Raw genomic sequence first — 25,134 nt, 5'->3', positions numbered from 1 at the left:
AACAGGAAGAGGAGCGTACGGAAAGGAAACATATCCCTGCTCTCCATGTGCACATGGTGTTAATTAGGGTTTGAGGAGGGGGGGGGGGGGGTCCGATAATAGAGTTTTCTGCAGACCTCAGCTCCTCAGTTGAAATGTAGACTGAATCAGAGGTGAAGATGGCACTTCTACTAACCCACAGGAATAGACATTATTTAGGGGTTCAGCAGTGAAACTGGTGACTCCCACATTGTATTTGCTGCCATTGGTGATTATTACTTCAGCTGTTTTTTTTTTGGTACTTTTTATTGAAATTTCCATAAGAACCAAAGTCATCATAGCAATTGCCAACACAGAATGCCATGCCAATGGCAAACATAGAAAGCCAAAGCAACATGCCTCATGGTGGCGCTGTAGAGCCTCTAGTGTCCACTGATCAGACTGTCCTATTAAGCCAATGCCATACAGGATTGACTGCCCTTTAGGATTTCGTGAACGAGGCTTCAAAAGCTACTTCTGTAGTGCGAAATGAAAGATTTTCACGTACTGTAATATGATATTTATAATCTATGGACGAACGACTTTAATCAATGCAAAAACCAGGCAAGTACATGACCACTATTAACCAATAGCCTACATTTTCAAGTAGGTGTGATTTGGCCTAAATGTGCATACAATCCAGTCAACTAGCATCTATAAAGTGCTGACTAATGAGTCTGAATTCTTATGTACATTACATTTTTTGTTTTTACATTTTCAATAAAGTGGCAAACATTTCTGAAAACATTACTTTTTATTAATTTTAAAACAAGTCTACGACAACAAAATGTGGAGAAAGTGAAAGGGTCTGAATATAAAAGTAGTGTACTATATAGGGAATAGGGATCCATAACAGTAGTGTACTACATAGGGAATAGGGCTCCATAATAGTGTACTATAAAGAAAATAGGCTTTCATAAAAAGTAGAGTACAATATAGCAAATACGGTTCTATAGGAATAGTGTACTCTATAGAGAACAGGTTTCCACAAGGCTAGTGTACTATACAGGAAATAGGTTTCAACAAGGCTAGTGTACTATATAGAGAATAGGTTTCTATGAGACTAGTTTACTATATAGGGAATAGGTTTCCACAAGGCTAGTGTACTATATAGAGAATAGGTTTCTATGAGACTAGTGTACTATATAGAGAATAGGTTTCTATGAGACTAGTGTACTATATAGGGAATAGGTTTCCATGAGACTAGTGTACTATATAGGGAATAGGTTTATATGAGACTAGTGTACTATATAGGGAATAGGTTTTCATGAGACTAGTGTACTATATAGGGAATAGGTTTCCACAAGGCTAGTGTACTAAATAGGGAATAGGTTTCCATGAGACTAGTGTACTATATAGGGAATAGGTTTCCATGAGACTAGTGTACTATATAGGGAATAGGTTTCTATGAGACTAGTGTACTATATACCCTACCTACAAAGTCTAAAGTTTTGTCTTGGCACACCAATGGTGGAAACAGCTTCCCCTTGAAGCCAGGTCAGCCCACTTTCCCCAAAACATCTGAAACTAAAATGATCAAAAAAGTTCTCATTGTTCCAACTGGACCAGAGCAAACAGCACAGATTGATATGATATCATCTCAACTCTGGCATGTCCTCAGAGGAAAGAGGCGCAGCCTAACATTATTAACCACTACAATGACATCACCAGCATGTGCCAACACACAGACACTGTGATCCCAGGAGAACTGAAAGATTCAACTCTATGAACAACTCTTATCATAAGCTTTTGTGTTTATCTACTAAAAACAGCCTTGCCTGAAGAGCCCAGGCCAGACACATTTTGTGCTGTATAGAATATATAGAATCGGAAACAAAAACAGTATTTACTTCATTCACTTGTATGCCGAGAAACGCACTTAATGTAATGGCCCTGCTAGTTGAGGGAAGAGACAGAACGCACAAATGTACAACCTGTGATAAGTATGTCGGATGTAGGATTGAGTGTTAAGAGTGCATTCAATAAATTCATTCATACAGTTGATGTACACATTTTTAGATGCACAGTTCTAGATAGCAGGCCTATATTTATTCATCTAAATGTAGGGAGACGGACAGAGTTTTGTGAGTAGCACAGTGAGTAGCAGAATGCAGTTACTTAATTAGCAGTTAGCTGCTAGGGAAATGCTTTGATGTGGCTTCCATAGTCTAGTTATATGGCAAAATATATATATAAAATAAAAAATAAAAAAAGTCTTCCAACAACCTATTTTATGCCAACGAAGCACATGCCCAGTACGTAAAGCAGAACTTTGTGCAGGTAATTAGGGAGCCGAGAGGAGCGCCGCTCAGTTCTGGGTATCAAAGTGAAATGCTGATGATACGCAGGAGCAGAGAGCTCACGTGTCAGAGTTGTGGGTTCACACAGATCTGACAGTGAGATGGTGTAAATTGTGTGTGCTGCGGTATATTCTGTTCGGCTGTATGTTATGTGTAGGTGTGTGAATGGGGGTTCCTCCCTCCCCCCTCTCCCACTGGAGGAGAAGAAAGTAAGAACATCAAAGAGGACCACGGTCTCCCTCTTTGCTCTTCCTGACGATACTATTTCCAACACGGCTTCCTGAGGGAGAAGTTTCCACAGCATCTTCCCTTCGGTCTATCGTTTCTCAACTCTGTAGCTCCCAATTCCTTTGTTCAAACACGGACGTCCCCACTGCCAGGAGTGCATGAGAAGCAAAAATCAGGTTAATGTTTCAAAAGGCATCGTGTGTCGGGGCAACTCCCCCTTTCACCCTTTCACCCTCTAATCCCCGCCCCGCAACACGGTGACATGTGCTTTCTGTTGCTATGGCGATGGCTACCTAGAGGGAGCTGGCTTTAATCCCTTTACTTTTGCATTTACTTAAGCAAGATATTAACGTCTCGATACATCTGTTAAGATAGCTGGCTTGAAATCGTATTCCATCACCAACCAGGCCAACTGGTGGAGGCACGACATGCAACGACTGTCTTGATCCGGCCCGTGCTGTCTTGATCCGGCCCTATGGTATGGTCCATCCTCACTTCCTCCACCCTCACCTCATCCACCCTCACCTCATCCATCCTCACCTCATCCATCCCTGGTTTGACGCATTGTACGCTCCACAGAAAGGGTCCGTGGAGGTCCCACGTGACTCCAGGGCAGAAGGCGCGGGCAGATCCCCGCTAGCCCCGCCCCCACGCTGGTCAACCACCGCTCCAAATATTCCCCTTCCGGCAGGCGGAGGGCGGGCTGCCAGTACAGGTCAATTAGGACCAAAAAGTCCCGCCAACTGATCTGTGTCTTTCCCGATGCTGTGACCCTCCGCTACCAGCCATCTGTCCTGTAGAGACCAGCCTCCTTACCCAACCCAGATTAAGCCGAGTCTAGGACTAAATAATAAAGATCAAAGGAGAACTCAGAGGAGCTTGATTATTCAGTCCTGGACAAAGCTTAATCCGCGTCCACGGAATTGGCCCCGCGATCCCTCCGAACTATTCACGGTTCTCTTAACGGCCACCAGGTAATATTCTGAATGTCAACCACAACTCTGCCCAACCCCCCCTACCAGAACCATCACACCAGTTAATATTCTGAATGTCAACCACAACTCTGCCCAACCCCCCCTACCAGAACCATCACACCAGTTAATATTCTGAATGTCAACCACAACTCTGCCCAACCCCCCCTACCAGAACCATCACACCAGTTAATATTCTGAATGTCAACCACAACTCTGCCCAACCCCCCCTACCAGAACCATCACACCAGTTAATATTCTGAATGTCAACCACAACGTGGCTGTGTTTAAGGGATCAACAGAGCCGACGGGCTGAATAACAACTCAGTTATTTGTGGAATTATTTGTCAAACACAATATATCCGTGTTACATTGCTACAATCTGGGAAGTAGCTAGGTTAGCGTTGTAAGGACCTGTCGTAATAAGACCACCATATACTTTCACATAAAATAAACAACTGCAAATGTTATTAACTGAGTACAATTATTTTGGGACAAACATTAAAACACAAACCCGATTCCAAAACAGTTGGGACACTGAGTAAAAAGGGAATTGAATAATTTACAAATCTCATAAACTTATATTTAATTCACAATAGAATATAGATAACATATCGAATGTTGAAAGTGAGACATTTATAATGTCATGCCAAATATTGGCTCATTTTGGATTTCATGAGAGCTACACATTCCAAAAAAGTTGGGACAGGTAGCAATAAGAGGCCGGAAAAGTTAAATGTACAGATAAGGATCAGTTGGAGGACCAATTTGCAACTTATTATGTCAATTGGCAACATGATTGGCAACATATAAAAAGAGCCTCTCAGAGTGGCAGTGTCTCTCAGAAGTCAAGATGGGCAGAGGATCACCAATTCCCCCAATGCTGTGGCAAAAAATAGTGGAGCAATATCAGAAAGGAGTTTCTCAGAGAAAAATTGCAAAGAGTTTGAAGATACCATCATCTACAGTGCATAATATCACCCAAAGATTAAGAGAATCTGGAACAATCTCTGTGCGTAAGGGTCAAGCCCGGAAAACCATACTGGATGCCCACCGATCTTCGGGCCCTCAGACGGCACTGCCTCACATACAGGAATGATACTGTAAAACTCTATAGGTCAAAAAAGAAGCCGTATCTAAACAGGATCCAGAAGCGCAGGCGTTTTCTCTGGGCCAAAGATCATTTAAAATGGACTGTGGCAAAGTGGAAAAGTTTTCTGTGGTCAGACGAATCCAAATTTTAATTTTATTTTGGAAAACTGGGACGCCATGTCATCCGGACTAAAGAGGAAAAGGACAACCCAAGTTGTTTTCAGCGCTTAGTTCAAAAGCCTGCATCTCTGATGGTATGGGGTTGCATGAGTGCGTGTGGCATGGGCAACCTACACATCTGGAAAGGCACCATCAATGCTGACAGTTATATCCAATTTCTAGAACAACATATGCTCCCATCCAGACGTCGTCTCTTTCAGGCTAGACCTTGCATTTTCCAACATGACAATACCAGACCACATACTGCAACAATTACAATGTCATGGCTGCATGGAGGAAGGATCCGGGTACTGAAATGGCCAGCCTGTAGTCCAGATCTTTCACCCATAGAAAACATTTGGCGCATCATAAAGAGGAAGGTGCGACAAAGAAGACCTAAGACAGCTGAGCAACTAGAAGCCTGTATTAGACAAGAATGGGACAACATTCCTATTCATAAACTTGAGCAACTTGTCTCCTCAGTCCCCAGACGTTTGCAGTAAAAAAGAAGAGGGGATGCCACACAGTGGTAAACATGGTCCCAACTTTCTTGAGATGTGTTGATGCCATGAAATTTAAAATAATCTTATATTTCCCTTACAGTTTTCTCAGTTTATCTATGTTGTATTCTGAATTAAATATTGAAACTTCCACATCATTGCATTCTGTTTTTATTCACAACTGTACAGTGTCCCAACTTTTTTGGAATCGGGTTTGTACAATAGAGAATCAACCTCATGCTACAAAAGGACCAGCACTGCCTATAATTCAGTGGGGAATCTCCACCAGAGCTGTATTGCATCTAGTCATAACCCCAAAATGAGGTCAGATGGAACAAATTAAAAGTGAGGAAGGCTATAAATAATGTTCAGCTCCGCTCCATGTATATTCAGACTCAGTTCAGCGTCTTTCACTAACATGGAACTAGGTCTTCCAATGGAATGAGGAAAAACTGTTAACAGCAACCAATTCCAACACCTTCCTCATCATTTTATCAGCTAGTTAAGACCACTTTGTAGCTGTATATATCCCAGGTTTTTCAAGAACATATTACAAATTGGTAAACTCAGTATATAAATTTTTCACATACATGTTAGCAAATACATAGTATTTATGCAGTATGTACTTGCCAGTACAACATAGCTAAGATAATCAAACAGTTTTTTAAACAAAAACATTTTCTGTGAAATAGAAAATATGTTTTTTTTTTACCCCATCTGTTTGCTGACTTGCTTTCAACATGAAAACTTTGAAAAGGTTAAAATGAGGGGAGTTCTGCCAAATAACATTGTTCTGAACCAGCAGGCAGACAGCCAGGAAGAAATGTGAAGAGCAAGAGCCAGGCCAAGTCTCCAATAGGTTTACTGGTACCTCTGCTCTCTATAGCTCTCTATAGCTCTCTATAGCTCTCTATAGCTCTCTATAGCTCTCTATAGCTCTCTATAGCTTTCTATAGCTCTCTATAGCTCTCTATAGCTCTCTATAGCCCTGCCCAAGTGGATCAGATAACAGGCTTTTTACAATACAATATATTTCCAACTAATGTATCCAAGAATACTATCGTTGAGAGACAATGCATTTTTATATAAACAAGGGTGATTGAGAAAAGCCAGAAAATGACATGTGCAGTTATTATTGTGCTTTGTGTAAGTTAATCATAGCTAAACATATGTATAAAAAGCCTCTAAGAGTCACATTGAGCATTATGAATTCATCAAGGGGGGGGGGGGGTGGAGTCTGATTAAATGAACATGGAGGACTTGACTTTGATGAGGTCACTCAGTCTACTGATCTAGGCTAAAACACAGATAAGACCACTGAAGTATGACAGACAACACAGGGAAAGAGGCAGACCGATACAGAGCGAGAGAGAGAGAGAGAGAGACAGAAAGATGGAGCGAGTCAGTGAAATGAGAGAGAGAGGGAGAGAGCGATAGCGAGATAAATGGAGAGATGGAGAGAGAAAGAGGCAGAGAGATGAGAGAGAGATAGAGAGAGTTGGGTTTCCAGGTGCTAAAATACAAGTTCTCGACGCCACGGCCATGAAGCAAACCAAGGATTACACCCACCTGGGCCTTGACTCCTGCTTCATAATGTCGACTGTGAGTCAAATGTCTCCACTAGGAAACGGGTTCTATTCCAGCACCTGGCAACGCAGAAAATCGCAGAAGCGAGCAGCATGAAACAAACACACTGCAGCAGAAATGTAGTGAGCAACATCATTTGAGCTCAGAAAGGCAATAAATCTGAAGTATTGAATTGGAATACATAACACACTGACAGCTAACAATGAACAGGGGCCTTGAGAGGTCCCTGTTAATTTCCAAGCCTCCACCCCAGGCCCCTGTCATCTCTCTTATCGGCTTTAACAAGCTCACCGGCCGCCACAGTTCCCCACGGGAACCACTGCGCGACGAAACACGGCTGAACACACAGAAACGCCTGGAAATCCGAAGCACCAACATCTGCCAAAGAGGCATGTCAAAATAACCACTAGCACCAACGTCACGGACGACGACCACAAGCTCCTTGGAGAACCCTGACGTAGGCCTTTAGATGTTCAGTTGACCCATGAGGTCAGGGTCAAGAGTCACAACGCAGTTTGACGCAGCAGGCACATCCCACAAACAGCTCACAGCAAAGTGTGTGTGTTTGTCTGTTTGTTTGTACTGGCTGGCTAGGTTGTGACTCACTTGGCCTCGTTGCAAAGCGGGGGCGGAAAGGCTTTTTGGAGAGGGAGGGAGGGAGGGAGGGAGGAAGAAATAACAAAAAAAGGGAGTGCACATTTTTGTCTATTTTTTGTTTAACTAAAAGGAAAGGCAGGCATGTTCAAAGCTCATTAACACCAAACAATGAGCGGGGCCTTGTTGTTGAAGAACACACCCACGCCTGAATATAGTAAATAAACACCATGGCAACAGCAGCTCTCCAGAGATCTAGGCGCCATATTGACAGAGTCATATAGTGAAGTCATGCCTAACTACTCCATCTGCAGTAGGAGTAAAATCTGACAACAATACTATTGAAGTCATGCCTAAATATTCCATCTGGAGTAGGAGTAAAATCTGACAACAATCCTATTCAAGTCATTCCTAACTACTCCATCTGCAGTAGGAGTAAAATCTGACAACAATCCTATTAAAGTCATTCCTAAATACTCAACTGGAGTAGGAGTAAAATCTGACAACAATACTATTGAAGTCATTCCTAAATACTCCATCTGGAGTAGGAGTAAAATCTGACAACAATACTATTGAATTCATTCCTTAATACTCCATCTGGAGTAGGAGTAAAATCTGACAACAATACTATTGAAGTCATTCCTAAATACTCCATCTGGAGTAGGAGTAAAATCTGACAACAATACTATTGAAGTCATTCCTAAATACTCCATCTGGAGTAGGAGTAAAATCTGACAACAATACTATTGAAGTCATTCCTAAATACTGTGCTCTAAATGCAGTAGAAATACAATCTGACAATAGTCCTGAAGTCATGCCCAACTAAACACTGGGAAACATCCAGGCAACATTTCGGACAAGTTAGTCTAATCTCCATCCATGACAGGGTGGATAAAGACTAACAACTACTGAGAACAAGGGTCAAATAACCAGTCCATCACTATGGCAACAATGTTCTGTAGATGGGCGAGATCCGTAAACGTCAATCTCTGAAAATAAATCTCTCATGGAATGGAAGTCTGAAGGGAATCCCGTGTCGGAGTGCAACCGGTTTTCCACACTACGTGGAGAGGCACTGCAGAGACAACTGAGAGTCACAGCAGACCATAGTAATTGTGACTGACCCAAAATGAGGAGCACTTTAACTAAACTGAACAAAAAATACGAACGCAGCGTGATAGGGGGCATTCTGGGACTTTTGCAAAGCAGTTTTTTTAAACCTCTAATTCTGAGCGGGAAGCATAGTATGCTGCTTGTATTTTTATGGCACGTACAAAACTTTCCGCAAACCCTGCAGCAAGATGTGACAGAGTCATGAGAAAAGGGCAACCAGTGGGGGAAAAACAACATTTTGAACATCACTCACATTTCTCCAATGTCTGCTTTCATTCATAAGCAAAACAAATTGTTACCATGCTGTACACATCTAGTATTTTAACACTGTAAATGCCTTAATCATTTTGAAAATGGTGTGTGTAATGTAATTTCAAATGTCCTTTTATTTGGTTTTCACTTCTGTTACATAATATATAATATTTATTTATGTAAATACTTCCAGTGCCAATAAAGCTCTTTAACCTGTTACCACACTGGGCTAAGGCACACAGTCTGAAATGACTATTCAAAAGTGCTAAGTGGGTCAATAGTCCCCTCTAGTGATTGCCCAACATCTTGTCAACATGTACTAAAAAAAATGGAGCAGATATCTTACACCAATCTGTCTTTAGAGACAAAAATAATAAAGGAAAACAGCGCCCCCTAGTGGTTCCGCTGGCAGGTTTTACTATTAGGTTTAACTAATGTTTAACAAATGTTTTGGTTATTTCAACTCTAAAGATGGATTGGTATAAGATACCTGCTCCAAAGTGATTTTGGGGAATCACTAGAGGGGACTACTGACCCACAGAGCATTTCTGAACAGTCACAACAAGGTACTAAAGAACCGTCAGTTATTTAGCCCACTGCAGAAACAGACTGAACTGAAGAGAGGGCTGATATAACTGGCTTCTACAGTGCAGGGCCTTTAGCCTAGTCCTCCTGGGCCACCCAGGGAGACATCTATTACAGCACACCAGCCCCTCCCCTCTGAGACATGATACTAACCAGAACAACCAGAGAACGTGGATCTCTTACCACCTCCTCCTCCTCTTTTTCTCTCTACCTCCTCTTCAAATCTGAGGAAAGAAGCTGGCAGAGACACTAAACAGGAAATCCACAAAAGCCCCACTCCTCCCCTCCTACACCCCCCATCCCTACCACAGAACTCCTTCCTTCCTAGTTTAAAAAAAGAAGAAACTAGAGTAAACCCCAGGCCAAAAAGGCACTGGAGCAGCGAGCAGACCAGCGTCTGACCTGTAGCCAGCTGGGGCAGTAAGGAGACTAGTCTAACCTGTAGACAGGCGGGAGACCAGCGTCTGACCTGTAACCAACTGGGGCAGTAAGCAGACCAGCGTCTGACCTGTAGCCAGCTGGGGCAGTAAGGAGACTAGTCTAACCTGTAGACAGGCGGGAGACCAGCGTCTGACCTGTAACCAACTGGGGCAGTAAGCAGACCAGCGTCTGACCTGTAGCCAGCTGGGGCAGTAAGGAGACTAGTCTAACCTGTAGACAGGCGGGAGACCAGCGTCTGACCTGTAACCAACTGGGGCAGTAAGCAGACCAGCGTTTGACCTGTAGCCAGCTGGGGCAGTGAGCAGGCCAGCGTGTGACCTGTAGCCAGTTGGGGCAGTGAGCAGACCAGCGTCTGACCTGTAGCCAGCTGGGGCAGTGAGCAAACCAGCGTGTGACCTGTAGCCAGCTGGGGCAGGAAGCAGACCAGCGTGTGACCTGTAGCCATCTGGGGCAGTGAGCAGACCAGCGTCTGACCTGTAGCCAGCTGGGGCAGTGAGCAGACCAGCGTCTGACCTGTAGCCAGCTGGGGCAGTGAGCAGACCAGCGTCTGACCTGTAGCCAGCTGGGACAGTGAGCAGACCAGAGGGGGCAGAACAGACAGAAGTACAGGTCAGACGCCAGTTCATTTCCAGGCCAGGCATGGATTTCCACACGACAGTTGGATGACGTAACAAGCCCTCTAATCCCACAGAGCACGTCTCCATTCTCCAGGCCAGACTGGGAGAGGACGACAGAAAACCCCAGCCTGGTATCACAGAGGACAGGTGATCAGGAGCCAACGATCCAAAGAGCACCCTGTTGTCCATGTTGTCTGGACATCCCTACTAGGGTTCTAGTCCTCCATTCTGTCACGGAACCCATCGCCCTGCATGGGTGTGAGGTCTGGGGCCCACTGACCAACCAAGAATTCACTGAATGTAAGCTATAGAGTTACGCATACATACCAACACAATTCAACGCAAAACAACACAAACTGCATGCAGAGTTATGCATACGTACCAACAGAATTCAATGCAAAACCACACAAACTGCATGCAGAGCTGAATTAGCACTACACCCAGTTATTATCATAATCCAGAAAGCTGTTAAATTTCACACCAACTTAAAGGAATGTGATTTTCAAACCTTCCATAACAAAGCCCTCATCTAGAGAGACAAACGTAGAGAAGAGCCTGCTAAGCCAGCTGGTTTAGAGGCTCTGTTCTCAAACCAAAACATCCTCAAGAGAGCCCCAGGACAGCAACACAGTTACACCCAAATACATCATGAAGGGAAAAACATAACTATTTGACACACATGAAAGAAATCTAAAAACACTGGATTGTTTCTCTACCCTAAACAGAGACTACACAGTGGACATCTTATCAATCATAGCTAAATACTACACACAGCTAATAACACAAAAAAAATGCCTGTATCCTTTCAAAATACTGCATGTGTAATGTTTAGTTAGGCAGCACAGCCAGGCCAGACACCCGTCACCACAGACAGAACGGGCTGCCCAGAGAAGACGAGCTGTGCTCACTCTGCCCGCACAGGAAGGTCTAGACAGAGCTGCATCTCCTTCACTGCAGCAACCAATGCAGTCTTACTGCTACATTAGCCGCAAAATAAGGAGCTTGCTGCCACCTGAGTGGAACAACCAACCAGGGCCGTGACATCACAACCTGTGTCCATCCCTCTGTTCTGTATGGTTATCTACATCAGTGATCTACATCAGGATAGGCTGCTTTAACAGACCAGAACCCAGGCTATATCTATATCAGGCTAGGTTCCTATAACGGGCCAGAACCCAGGCTGTATCTACATCAGGCTCCTATAACAGACCAGAACCCAGTCCGTATCTACATCAGGCTCCTATAACAGACCAGAACCCAGGCTGTATCAACATCAGGCTCCTACAACAGACCAGAACCCAGGCTGTATCAACATCAGGCTCCTGCAACAGACCAGAACCCAGGCTGTATCAACATCAGGCTCCTACAACAGACCAGAACCCAGGCTGTACACAGGGAACGGGGTGCAATGAGTCTGTCAGGGGGCCTATTTATCTCTTTCGGGCTGGGGGCGCTAGCTAATGAAACCCATTACTCTGATTCAACGTCATCCTCCACTGCATAACATCCTGATCCTGACAACCTACCTGGCACTACCAAACCCAGTAGAGCAGAACCACACTGAACAAAGCCGAGAAAAGCACTGAGTGGTGTTTACGCCACGGGGCGATACCAGTCATCTCTGGTGGCGGAGGACGTTGTGCTTTACTACAGGACACTATGGAGTAATGTAAAGTCACATGGGCCACGCAGAAAAAAGCAGGGCTGCATTTATCTTGATGACAGCTGACACAGAGGCCCCCGAGAAGGGGAGGAAGAGAGAGGGGGAGAGGAGATGGAGCAAGGGTAAGGAATGGGGGGAGGGGGGGTTCTGTATTGAATATAGAGGGGGGAGGGTCTCTGTGTAACAGTGGTTAATATAGAGGGGGGAGGGTCTCTGTGTAACAATGGTGAATATAGAGGGGGGAGGGTCTCTGTGTAACAGTGGTGAATATAGAGGGGGGAGGGTCTCTGTGTAACAGTGGTGTATATAGAGGGGGGAGGGTCTCTGTGTAACAGTGGTGAATATAGAGGGGGGAGGGTCTCTGTGTAACAATGGTTAATATAGAGGGGGGAGGGTCTCTGTGTAACAGTGGTGTATATAGAGGGGGGAGGGTCTCTGTGTAACAGTGGTGTATATAGAGGGGGGAGGGTCTCTGTGTAACAGTGGTGAATATAGAGGGGGGAGGGTCTCTGTGTAACAGTGGTGTCTATAGAGGGGGGAGGGTCTCTGTGTAACAGTGGTGAATATAGAGGGGGGAGGGTCTCTGTGTAACAGTGGTGAATATAGAGGGGGGAGGGTCTCTGTGTAACAATGGTTAATATAGAGGGGGGAGGGTCTCTGTGTAACAGTGGTGTATATAGAGGGGGGAGGGTCTCTGTGTAACAGTGGTGAATATAGAGGGGGGAGGGTCTCTGTGTAACAGTGGTGTATATAGAGGGGGGAGGGTCTCTGTGTAACAGTGGTGAATATAGAGGGGGGAGGGTCTCTGTGTAACAGTGGTGAATATAGAGGGGGGAGGGTCTCTGTGTAACAATGGTTAATATAGAGGGGGGAGGGTCTCTGTGTAACAGTGGTGTATATAGAGGGGGGAGGGTCTCTGTGTAACAGTGGTGTATATAGAGGGGGGAGGGTCTCTGTGTAACAGTGGTGAATATAGAGGGGGGAGGGTCTCTGTGTAACAGTGGTGAATATAGAGGGGGGAGGGTCTCTGTGTAACAATGGTTAATATAGAGGGGGGAGGGTCTCTGTGTAACAGTGGTGAATATAGAGGGGGGAGGGTCTCTGTGTAACAGTGGTGTATATAGAGGGGGGAGGGTCTCTGTGTAACAGTGGTGTATATAGAGGGGGGAGGGTCTCTGTGTAACAGTGGTGAATATAGAGGGTGAGGTTCTGTTCTGCAAAAGGGTCATTCAGCCAGACAGGGAACAACCCCTTTCACCAGACTTGTGTGCAATTAAGAAACAATAGAGATCTACTGTATCATTCCAACATGGACACACAGACACAGTAAGTTGTAACATGACATTGTGTGGCTCTCATGCGTGAGCTAAATGCACGCCTTATGGCCTTGTTCATGTAGCGGCACGCAGATCACAGTGTTTTGATTACAGCTAAATGACCTTGGATCCAAAGCGCTGGCCTATTAATAGTAACCACGGCACTGGAGGCAGGGGACAGAGTTTCAGAATAAACCCTGAACGTGTTGATCTCAGCCATCTGAGACGCTCTGAGGACCAGCTGTACTGATGTGAATAAAAGCCCTGGTGCAGATCTACGATGTTCCTGGAGAAGCCAATCTCCTTCTGAAGCCATTCAGGCCGTTGAGAGTAAAAGGTTCTCACTGGGCAGAATTAGGATCACATTTTCATGTATTGTTCTTAGCAGGGGCGAATTAATACTGTGTGTGTGTGTGTTGGGCTATGGATTAGGCTGCAAATTGAGAGGCTGATTATGATGGTAGTTCCAAGCAGGGCTAACTGGCACAGCCTAGCGTGTAACTAGAGATAGCCAAGACGTAGGATTGACCTTTGATCCCCGGGTCACATGACCAGCGACAGCCATGGCAGTGGGTGACCTTTGACCTTCAAGTCTGGACGGAAAAGCCGCATTGGCCTGGCACAGGGGGCGGGCCGGAGGACCACGACAACCTGGTGTCACGGGGCAGAGAGACACGGCTGGACCTGCCGGGCTGAAGTGCTGAATCAGTGGGTCAGGGACAGAGGGGCTGTTAAAAGTCCTGACTGCTGCAGCCATAAATCCTCCCGAAATAGCGGCCATAAATACTCGAGCCAGGAGCGAGGCAGAGAAAGAGAGGGTGAAAGGGAGAGTGTAAGAGTGAGAGAGCACTTCATGCATTCGGCTTTATTGCCATGAAATCCTATTTGTAGACACTGCTGAACAGGTTCAGTGGTATGGGGTATCAGTAAACACTGTACGGCGCAAGGAAGATAATGACATATTGTTCATTTCCATGGTAATACAATAATGAGATCAGGGCAAGGCTGTTGCGGTAGAACTTCAGTAATCTCCACTCAACACATCAAGAATAGAAGAGTGGGGGGTGGCGGGGTGGGGGGGTGGGGGCAGACACGTACACGGTGTAGTTTACACGATCCAATACAACATTAACTACAGTGAAAACACTTCAGCAATCTCTCAGGCGATAGCAAACACGGACAAACGAGGCAGCCATATTTTTTGCCGTTCCTCCCTCAGCCACAGGGAGACTCGGCTTCACGGCATCAGTGAATTCCACGGGAGGTTGGAATTGATTGGGATCTCGGTCGGCTCTGGGGCAGATGGCACCGGGACGCATGGGTCTCTCTCGTAATCACAACAGCGGCTCACGAGCCACGTCCTCTCAGCAAAGCTCTCAGAATGAGGGCAGAGGGCGTGTGCGCAAACACACACACACACACACACACACACACACACACACACAACACAAAAACACTTCTGGTCTTCTGGCATCAGGGAACACTGAGGCGGGGAGAAACCCACTCAGCCCCCTCCGTCTTTGATGGCTGTTCTGGTAAACCAGCCCACCCCCACCGCCACCAATCAGCAGGGTCCTAACCTCTGAAGTAATAGTGCATTGTTTTGTCAGAGTTAGACACACATGGGGTCTGCGGAGAACCACGCCCCCATCATCCTATTCCAGTCTGGACAGGCAGAACCAATGTCTTCTAGGGGCTCCAGCTGTGACAGGGGCACGTCTCACTGCCTCGTAAACATAACGGGCCGCAGGAACATCACGTGACAATGAGTGGGGGACAGCGAAAGACACAGAGTTGGTACTCACCAGAGCCGGCCACTGGATCTGCTTGGCTTTAGGCCCCTGGTGGCTGCCTCCCAGAGCGGAGCCCTCGCTCCTCTTGGCCCACACCAACTGCTGCTCAAGCAGGAACACCTGGAAGTCCTCGTAAACTTTGACCCACTCACGCTTCTCCCACTCCAGGTCGTCAAACTCCACGTACACCTGGACAAGAGAGAAGGACAGAAAGCCGAGTTCAGACGCATCGAGGGCAGGGTTTGTTAAGTGTGTGTTTGTGTTACATCATTCATTCAGCCATGTCTGAAAGCCTTCAATCAGACTAATCAGTGAATTGTCAACAATGTTTCCCTGAAAGGTATCCAAAAGACATATCGACATTGAAGACAAAAATCCTTTGACAAAGGATATAGTGAGGATTTGAAGTTCTGATGCTGAAGTCGCATTTTGGCACACTACAAGCTGTGAGAGTGTTAGCTGTACGGGGTGACCATTCAACGGCCAAACTCTAATTATTCCTCATGCTCAATTAGATAAAATCAATGCTAAATGCTAGCTTTCAGGTAACAAAACTTAGTAAATACAGACATTCTAAATTAGAGTCAAAAAGTAGTAAGCCACCTGGCAACGTTATTAGCAGGTGACTTGAAACGTTTGCTAACGTTTGCTTTCAAGCCAACTAGCCTGTAAAGTTACACGTTTATGGCTGTCGCTGTTCCTTGCACTTATATATTCATGCTACTTGGTGTAAAAGTAGTTACATTAACCATAGCTCCTGAGCTACACTAGCTAGCTAACACAACATCTCCTGACTAACATATTGCCTAGCTTGTTTCATTAAGCTTAACATTGCAGACATGCAGACCCTAAATTAAGAGCGACGACTGACACTTGACGCCCAAAACTTCGTAGCTGGATGTAAGACTGGGGACATGCTCAGCAAAAAAAATCTGAATATTTCTTAAAGATTTATTATGAGCTGGGTTTATTGGTCCCAGTGATATCTCCACAACAACACGTTACTTCATTGTTAAACCCCTCATACATCTCAACATGTCTGTGTACTGATATGGCTACATTACATTTGCATGGTGCCAATAACAGGGTAAACATTTGTCTGTATGAAGCAAGAACTCCTGAATTGTTTGTTCAAGAAAAATACCTTAGTATCATGTCCATGATTTGTAGCAGCATAACACCCTTGCAGTTATTTGTTTCACATGGCATTTGCAACCAGGAAAGAGGGGTGTTTTAACTGACATAGTTTGAGATAATATTAACATATTCAAATAAAGATTTTTTTTTTATTGAATTCTGTCCATTTCTACAATTGACACTGAATGCTTGGAAAGCACAATCATTTTGCTTTACCATATCTTAGAGTCTTACTGTAAACTAGTAATATAAACCATACAGTGAAAGCAATAAGAATAACAGTTTATTAAGTTAGTTACGCTCCCTCAAGGGTATCCAAATGAAAAATCGGCAGCAATATAGGTGCGGTATTCCACCGACACTTAATGAATAGAGGGGAAACACTGCTGAACATTTCTATAGTGCTAGCTCGTCAATTAAAATACAAAAGGAAAAGAGACAACCTTTCATAATAAAGGTTAGGCCAGTGGTTATAATAACAACATTAAATTAATCCCCAGAATCAGAGCAAGGTCTGTGTTCTAGATCAGAGACTAAAAGTCAGAGCTGACAGCCTCCTTCTGTGTTCTAGGTCACATACTGAAAGTCAGAGTCAGGCCCACCCTGGGTTTTCCTGTCTGATAAGCGACCTAATGTGGCATAAAAAACCCCAAGGTGACAGAAGTAGCTTCATTATAGTTGGCACCAGACCTGCATTCTCCCTTAGCGCTCCAACTGGCACACACTCAACTACTGGATAGTTTACATTAGTTTACTACTCCACCATTCAGACCTGACAGCTGCTATTCAGTGGCTGCTTGTCCCCGAAGCTGTGCACAGAACCTTTTAAGACGCAACCCCATTTATTTGCAATATTAAAAAAATATATGTTTCTGGAAACAAGGAGCGGCAGGGGTTTTTTCTTGACACCACGGCATGAAAAACATCCTGAAAGTTCACCGCACTGAGTGCCGCCGTGAATGGCGGTGGCACTAATTCCCCTGCCGGGGGTTCCATTGGTACAGAATGGGAAAACTACGGCATGTCGGTCTGCAGGAGGTGTGACTAAAATTGCGATGTTTGGTAAAAAGACAAACCAGGAAGGTCTAAAACTAGATAGAATGAAGACCTCATCTTGGTAAAATACAGACTAAATTAAAGCCACATAAGATCAGGTCTATCACAGGTATGACGGCACCTCACATTTTTAAATAACACATCTCGTAGGTTTGTGGTACATAGCTTATATATCGCAATTATGCACTCCATCCGGGCACTCTGGAGTGCATCGTGCCTAAGAACAGCTCTTAGCTGTAGTTTATCGACCATCACCCCCACCGCCCCCGTGCCTCAATTGCTAAATTAAATACCCAGAAAGAATGTAGACATCATAATGGCTATAAATACAGACTCTACTTTAGATGATTGGATGGAAAGTGGACAAGACATAACCGCTGCAAAGGAATACATTTCAGGTAACTGCACTTTGTTTTCTTCCGTTTCACAGCTCGTGTGCTCTGGACAGAAGAGAGCAGGTGAAACACGGGCCTGGAGAGGAAGAGAGAGACACGGGAACAGAGAACAGGTCAGCCTGACAGAACAGCATTTAGAGTCAGCAGGAGCCCATGCTGACAAACCGCCCCCCCTCCTGCAGCAGCTCGCTCCCCATCCCCCAACCTCCACTTCCTACCCTCACCCCCTGCCGACACAGCACAGCTCCTCTCTCCCTCCACTGAAGGGATCATCAAGGGCGTCCATCCTCACCCTCGCTCACCCACGTCGCTCTCACCTCCCTCTCCAGCCCCTTTGACTGGCGGAACTTGTTCAGAGTAGGATCTATATACTTCATCAAGAGGAACTCTCGAATGCTTCGTCAATTCTGTCCCATTGTATGTATAAAATATACAAACAATGGAGAGTCAGAGAAAGAGACAGCGAGAGAGAGAGAGAGAGAGAGAGAGAGAGAGAGAGAGAGAATGAAGAGACCCTTCTGTCCGTTTGCATCTAGCCTGCCCACTTCGTTTAGATCTTGAAATCAAGTAGGCCTATCACTGACAATGAGTTTCCAATGACTTCCTCGTTTTAAATGGATAAATCAAAGACTAGACAGCTACTATAAAGTGAGGGGCTGAAATGCTTCTATTACTAGGCTGCGTGACAGAACCAGAGTTCAACTGACACTGACATTTGAGGACTCGAGGAGACAAAGAATGGCGTCGTTCGGTTATCCTCTACTTGCAGTAAACAGAATTACGATGTTCTGGTGATCGTATTACTCACTCTGTTGGACCAAACCTCAAAATGCAAATATTGAGTGAAAACTGATTGTTGTCAAACTCGGAGAGGGAGAAGTGATTGTTGTGGATGAAGGTGTGGCTGGGTGTGTACGCATGCACTTGGCAGTAGTGACAGCTCGGAACAACAGCATGCTAACATATACCAGTTTAATATTACTAGCTGCCATGAATGATACCTAGGGAAACTGCTTGTTGCACAGTTGCACAAGTATTGGGCCAAATATACAGATCCACGTGATGAATATTAAATAACAAAACATACTTGTTTTTAAAAAGATAAGTGCATACACCTGATATCTTTTATTTGCTTAAGATGAATTGTATATCAGGAGTGGCCTATATAATTATCAATAAATGAATAAATAAATAAATAATTTGTATACTGCTTGTTGAACAACATGTAACCACAATCCTTAAATGTGTTATTCCTGCCAAGTAACCCCCCGGTCCACATTCCATAAAACCTTTTTTTAGAACCGCATTTGTCTGTCTGTCGGCAATATGTTTAGACAGGTTGACGGGATGATGAGTCAACCCAGACACGGCCCAACCCTACCTAGCAGTGGCTGTCATACGGCAGACATTTAGGGTCATAGTTCAATAACCGGGTCTCTCACCAAACTTGGTGGGGAGGTTTGAGGCGGGTCAGAGCGGTTCGAACCATCCAAAACACCAGGACGGACGGAAGTGTATAAATCACAAGGGCAACAAAAACCAAGGGACTCTGTGCAGCTCTCTGCTTCTAGGATATGTAATTATACAGCAGTCTCCTCTCTGCCGCAGCTGACCAAATATAGGTCAATACTAGTTAGTGGCACGCACACGTGCACGAACACACACACACACACACACACACACAAAGCATTCCTACGTCTTCTTCCTCCCTGCCATGCAATTGGTTAGCCTGCTGCTAACCGGGGTTCTGAGAGAAAACAAAGGTCTGCCTTGTGCGTGAAACTAAAAGCATTTCCATTATGCCAGTATGACGGATATTAACTTCAGACTCCGTGGACTGTTGGCACCTCGCCCGTGTTTTCCTTTTGGAGGTTGTTTGGACAGATGTAATGGAACTGTTGAACTGAGGGTCGGGTAGAAAATAAACACTGATAACCTGGAAGGGTAGGGAGAGAATTAGACAGACAGAGAGATGGAGGGAGGGAGATAACTGTAAAGGAAAGTATAGAAAACTCCTAAAAAACTAAATGGACGTAGAGTGGATGATGGTGGAGATACATATTGTTATTAGAAGTTGCTGGTGTGTTTGTTTGTCCAACAGAACACTGGAGTTGAACCACCAAGGAGAGGTCATACAGGTTAAATCATCCAATGTCCCATACAGGCAGACAATAGGACATACATAGCATCGGTAGAGACAAAGATGTACATCATCTATAGAGACAAAGATAAACACCGACAGAGACAATAGATATATACCATCTATATAGTCAAAGGTATACACCATCTAAAGAAACAAACACCAACAAACGACAAAGATATGCACCATCTATAGATACAAAGATACACACCATCTAAAGAAACAAAGATAAACACAAGGATAAACACCAACAAACACCAACAAACAATATAGCTGATATACAGCCCCGGGAAAAAAGAAGAGACTACTGCACCTTTTTTTTTCTTTAGCAAAAAAGTTGAAAAGGAAAGTTTTGAGTGAGGAACAGAAGTGTTCAATTTGCAGTGGTCTCTCAATTTTAACCCTTCTGTTCCTCACTCCAAACCTTATTTTTTGACTTTTTTGGAAAGGGAAGAGAAAGGTGCAGTGGCCTTTTCATTTTTCCCCACAGCTGTATATCTTTGTCTCTATTGTTGGTGTATGATACGAAAACAACAGGTGAAACACAGGCCTGAAGAGGAGGAGACACAGGAACAGAGAATAGGTCTGCCTGACAGAACAGCATGTCTCTACAGTAAGATAAACCAACAACAGAGACAAAAATATACACCATATATATAAACAAAGATATACACCATCTATAGAGACAAAGATATACACCATCTATATAGACAAAGACATACAACTCTAAAGCAGAGTGCAGGCCAAAAGGCTATACTTTCCCCCTGTTTATTTGAGATTCTGCTCAAGAGTCAGCCCACAACAGATGCTTTAAGTACAGGAAATAGACCACGCTACCAAGATAGGTTGACCCAGTCTTGCGTCACACCCAGACAAACAAACAATAATAACACTCCATGGGTCAACAGCGTCAACAGGAAAGGGGGATCTCTCTCCCCTAGACTGTCATCATCTGTGTTATTGTTGAGTCAGAAGGGAGCTGACTGAGGCCAGACTGAGGACACTGGGTGTCACCAGGGAGATGGCAGAGGTACTACAACCAGGCTGTGAATACACGGTGGCTGTGAATTCACTCTGACTGTGAATAAACTGTGGCTATGAATACACTGGCTGTGAATACACTGTGGCTGTGAATTCACTCTGACTGTGAATAAACTGTGGCTATGAATACACTGGCTGTGAATACAGTGTGGCTATGAATACACTGGCTGTGAATACACTGGCTGTGAATACACTGTGGCTGTGAATACACTGTGGCTATGAATACACTGTTGCTGTAAATACACTGTGGCTGTGAATACACTGTGGCTGTGATTACAGTGTGGCTGTGATTACACTGTTGCTGTAAATACACTGTGGCTGAAAAGTAGGGAAAGGAGAGAGAACATCATGCAGCCTATTGCCAGTCTACTGTGCATGTTCATATCATACAGACGTGATCATTACAAACTATCACACTAATAGTCACTGTGTAAATAACCAACCAGAGCAGTATTGGTCACATCAGCACTGGCCACTATCCAGAGAACTACTAGACACTATTATAATAACTACCCAGAGAACTACTAGACACTATTATAATAACTACCCTGAGAACTACTAGACACTATTATAATAACTACCCAGAGAACTACTAGACACTATTATAATAACTACCCAGAGAACTACTAGACACTATTATAATAACTACCCAGAGAACTACTAGACACTATTATAATAACTACACAGAGAACTACTAGAAACTATTATAACAAGTACCCAGAGAACTACTAGACACTATTATAATAACTACACAGAGAACTACTAGAAACTATTATAACAAGTACCCAGAGAACTACTAGACACTATTATAATAAGTACCCATCAGTATCAGCAATGGTAGAGGAGATCACAAGAAGCGCAGGACGTGTGTATCTCCACTGACACTTCAGACAGACTCCAGAATGAGAACGGAGCCACTACAGCACACTGACAAAACCCAGCAGGACTCGGTCTAGAGCAGATGTCCTAGCTCCCTGTTCCAGCTTTATCATTCCGTTTATACAAGACTACTTTCAAAAAGCTTCAATAGTTAATTGGAGTTCCAGAGTGGGTTTCATACTTGAATCACAATCCAATGAAGTCCTTTACGAAAAGTCATTGTCAGGGATACAGATGTTTTTGTTCCAGAAGCTGCCTTGAGTGATGGTGTAGAAGAGGAAAGCCGCACCCACTCAGTGCAATACTTTTGGAAAGAAATCTCCATGAGCTTTTCAGTGTAACACGAGTGTCAGGGGGTCAAGGCAGGAAACCCTATTATAATGTCCCCCCTATAACAGCCTTCCAGTGACACACGTGGGTCTTCATACGAAGGAGGCGCTTCTATTAAAAAGGCCCCTCCCTCAGTACACAAGGAGTTCTACCTCAGACTGGTGTGTGGCGATAATCAAAGAGGAGCCTGCTCACGAGAAGACACTCCATTGTCTGTTAGGCAAGGACTGGTGGTTGCCATGCAACAGACCACACTGTGCAGGATGTGCAGTGACAACAGATGTCTACATGGTGGTTGCGGACAAGCCGGGCATAGCTGGGGATAACTGAGGAGAGAGCTGTCAGGGCTTCAGCTGGAGAGTACTGGAGGAGACAGCGAGTGAGAGATACGGGGGGGGGCTACGGATGAGAGTCCAGATTAAACATTACCAACCAAACGATGTTGTCCTCCACACATATCATTGAACACTCCAGTCATGGTTTATATTCAACTTTAGTTTCTTATTTCTTTAAGGTAATGATTATCAGAAAAACGGTCACAGATCGTACTAGACCCTAAAAACAGTTGCATGTAGGCTTTTATAGCGATCAGGCCGGGAAGAAGAGGTGCGCTTTGGGCACTACGTTCCTCCTCGGCTTTAGGTTGTGTCAGTTCTGGAACCACTCGAATGACGGCACAACAGTTTTAGTTTAGTGTGGACGCGTGAATCTCTCCAAGTTAGATTCAACAGGAAAGATATTCCTTTGTCAAAAGATTACACCTATTTTTTCAGAAAACGGCTACTTGTGCAATCAGGCAATTTAGCACGGAAATGCATCAGCAATTGGTTTCAACCTGGAAAAAAAATTATCCGTACTTATGTTGCTAATCTACAATGTAATCAGCGATAACCTGGGCAACATGGAGGTCACGGCGGAGTTTCCGACAGCATGCTATGCTAGCAGCGGGCGCACCCATTGTCCCGAGGGTGGGGGCCAATGGCATTGTTTTTCTTCTTCACCTCATTGTATTTTCAGTAATAAACTGTAGACCTAAGAACATTCCGGAAACTGTAGCTAGATACAAACTGTCCTTTTCAATCACCAGCATGTCAGGTTCTTTTTACCAGCCACTCAGATTGTTTTACGAGCCAAAACTAGGTGCAGTTGAGTGTGCAACCGCAGTATTGCGCTGAGTGTGCAACGGCAGTATTGCGCTGAGTGTGCAATGGCAGTATTGCGCTGAGTGTGCAACAGCAGTATTGCGCTGAGTGTGCAATGGCAGTATTGCATTGCGTGTGCAAAGGCAGTATTGCATGCGCGTGAGACAGATTTATGGTGGCATAAAATCTCCCTGTCACTAAAGGCAGCAGGAGCACGGTTACTGGCTAGACCCGGGCTGACATCATCCAATCAGAATACCACAATAGAGAGCACAGCTGAACCTGAATCTGCCTTTCAATCACTGGAAGAGAGAGCTGAGAGAGCGAGAGACAGACTGGGGGATAATGAAAAATAACATTTAAAATGCCTTTATCCCAAAACATATGTGAAATATTTACTTCGAATTTCTGAATATACACTGTATATTCTTAACGTTTTAACGTTCTTATATACTTTGGCAATGTAAACTACTGTTTCTAAAGCTAATAGGTTATTTAAATTTAAACTAAACTGAAAGAAAGAGGAAAAAGAACTATTAACTCTTAAACTCAGCAGCCAAACTTTAATGAGCCAAAAGCTGTGCTAATCTCCCTACATTCAGATAGATGCATATGCTGGAACTGGGAAAGTGTAAATATGTACATTATATAAGATAATGGGATATGAGTCAGTATTATGCTTATCACACATTCTATAAAACTGTAGCTTCTTCTGTAGTAATGTATTCTGTCCATATGTTCACCAACAGGAAAACTACAAGTTAAATTCAGGGTTTGTGTAAATGTACAGGGCAAAAAAAAGAATTAGACAAATATAGAAAAAATAAAGAGATATATAGAGAAAGAGACATCCGTGTGAGATGCTGGTATTTGTCCCTTAGAAGATTAACTGTGAGTAGGTGACGGGCTCATCAACACTGCTGTGCACTCCATAAAGCTCCAGGGCTGCTGGGGCTCAGGTCAAAGTAGTGAAGATGGGGAGAACCAATCAGACACAGCTGATGAAACACCATGTCAATGTCACTCAGCCAATCAGGTCCTTCCTGCTAGTCTATCCTCCAATAGAAACAGTTCAGTGTGTCCCCGATTCCCCTCCCGGTAGAACACACACATGCACACACTAGAACACGGAGTCGTGTCGAATTGTACCCACAGAAAGTTTGGGGAAGGATGACCTGTTTTAAAAATGAGGAAAGACAGGAAGGAGAAACAGAGGACAGAAGGGGATGGAGACATCCCCTCCACCCCCTCCCCGCTCCACCATAACCTCCACCCCATCCCTGCTCCTCCACAACCTCCACCCCATCCCTGCTCCTCCATCACCTCCACTCCTGCCTCTTGTTTTTCTTGGCCCAAGCAAGTCTCTTCTTATTGGTGTCTTTCAGTAGTGATTCCCTTTGTGTTATCTTATAGTGCTGATGACTTCACTTGTATTCTACAATGTGGAAAATAGTATAACAAAAAAATACCCCTGAATGAGTGTCCAAACCTGACTAATGTATGTACGATTGACTGATTGATTGAAAAAAAATATTAATTTATTGGGATTCTTTGGATGATCTGAAATCGATTCTAAAAATCCAGAAATCTATTTCATAAATCTATGTTTTCTATTTGGAAGTGATTATTGAATAGGAGGTTTAAGACAATGAACCAGCCATTGGGACGGATAATGCTGCTAATATGATACGTATTGTGGCATTGATGGAGTAGCGTCACGCTGGCTGTTTTCACACACATGCAACTTAGCCTCACAGGCTGCTCGGTTGAGGCGCAACAGGCAGA

At 44.3% G+C, this 25,134-nt stretch overlaps 1 protein-coding gene across 4 annotated transcripts in view; it reads right to left on the bottom strand.

Annotated features, from left to right (window-relative positions):
* jmjd1cb (jumonji domain containing 1Cb) overlaps positions 1–25,134 on the bottom strand; it is a 122,412-nt gene that overhangs the window by 61,529 nt on the left and 35,749 nt on the right. For all 4 annotated transcript variants that reach the window (XM_029120429.2, XM_013134161.4, XM_029120426.2 and 1 more), the window contains exon 2: positions 15,242–15,418. In XM_029120429.2, coding sequence (XP_028976262.2) covers positions 15,242–15,418 — 177 coding nt within the window. The remainder of the gene's footprint in view (positions 1–15,241; positions 15,419–25,134) is intronic.

This window comes from Esox lucius, chromosome 6 (assembly GCF_011004845.1).
Source record: "Esox lucius isolate fEsoLuc1 chromosome 6, fEsoLuc1.pri, whole genome shotgun sequence".
Lineage (NCBI taxonomy): Eukaryota > Metazoa > Chordata > Actinopteri > Esociformes > Esocidae > Esox > Esox lucius.
Note: the sequence above shows the minus strand (reverse complement) of the source record. Positions and strands in the feature narration are given on the sequence as shown.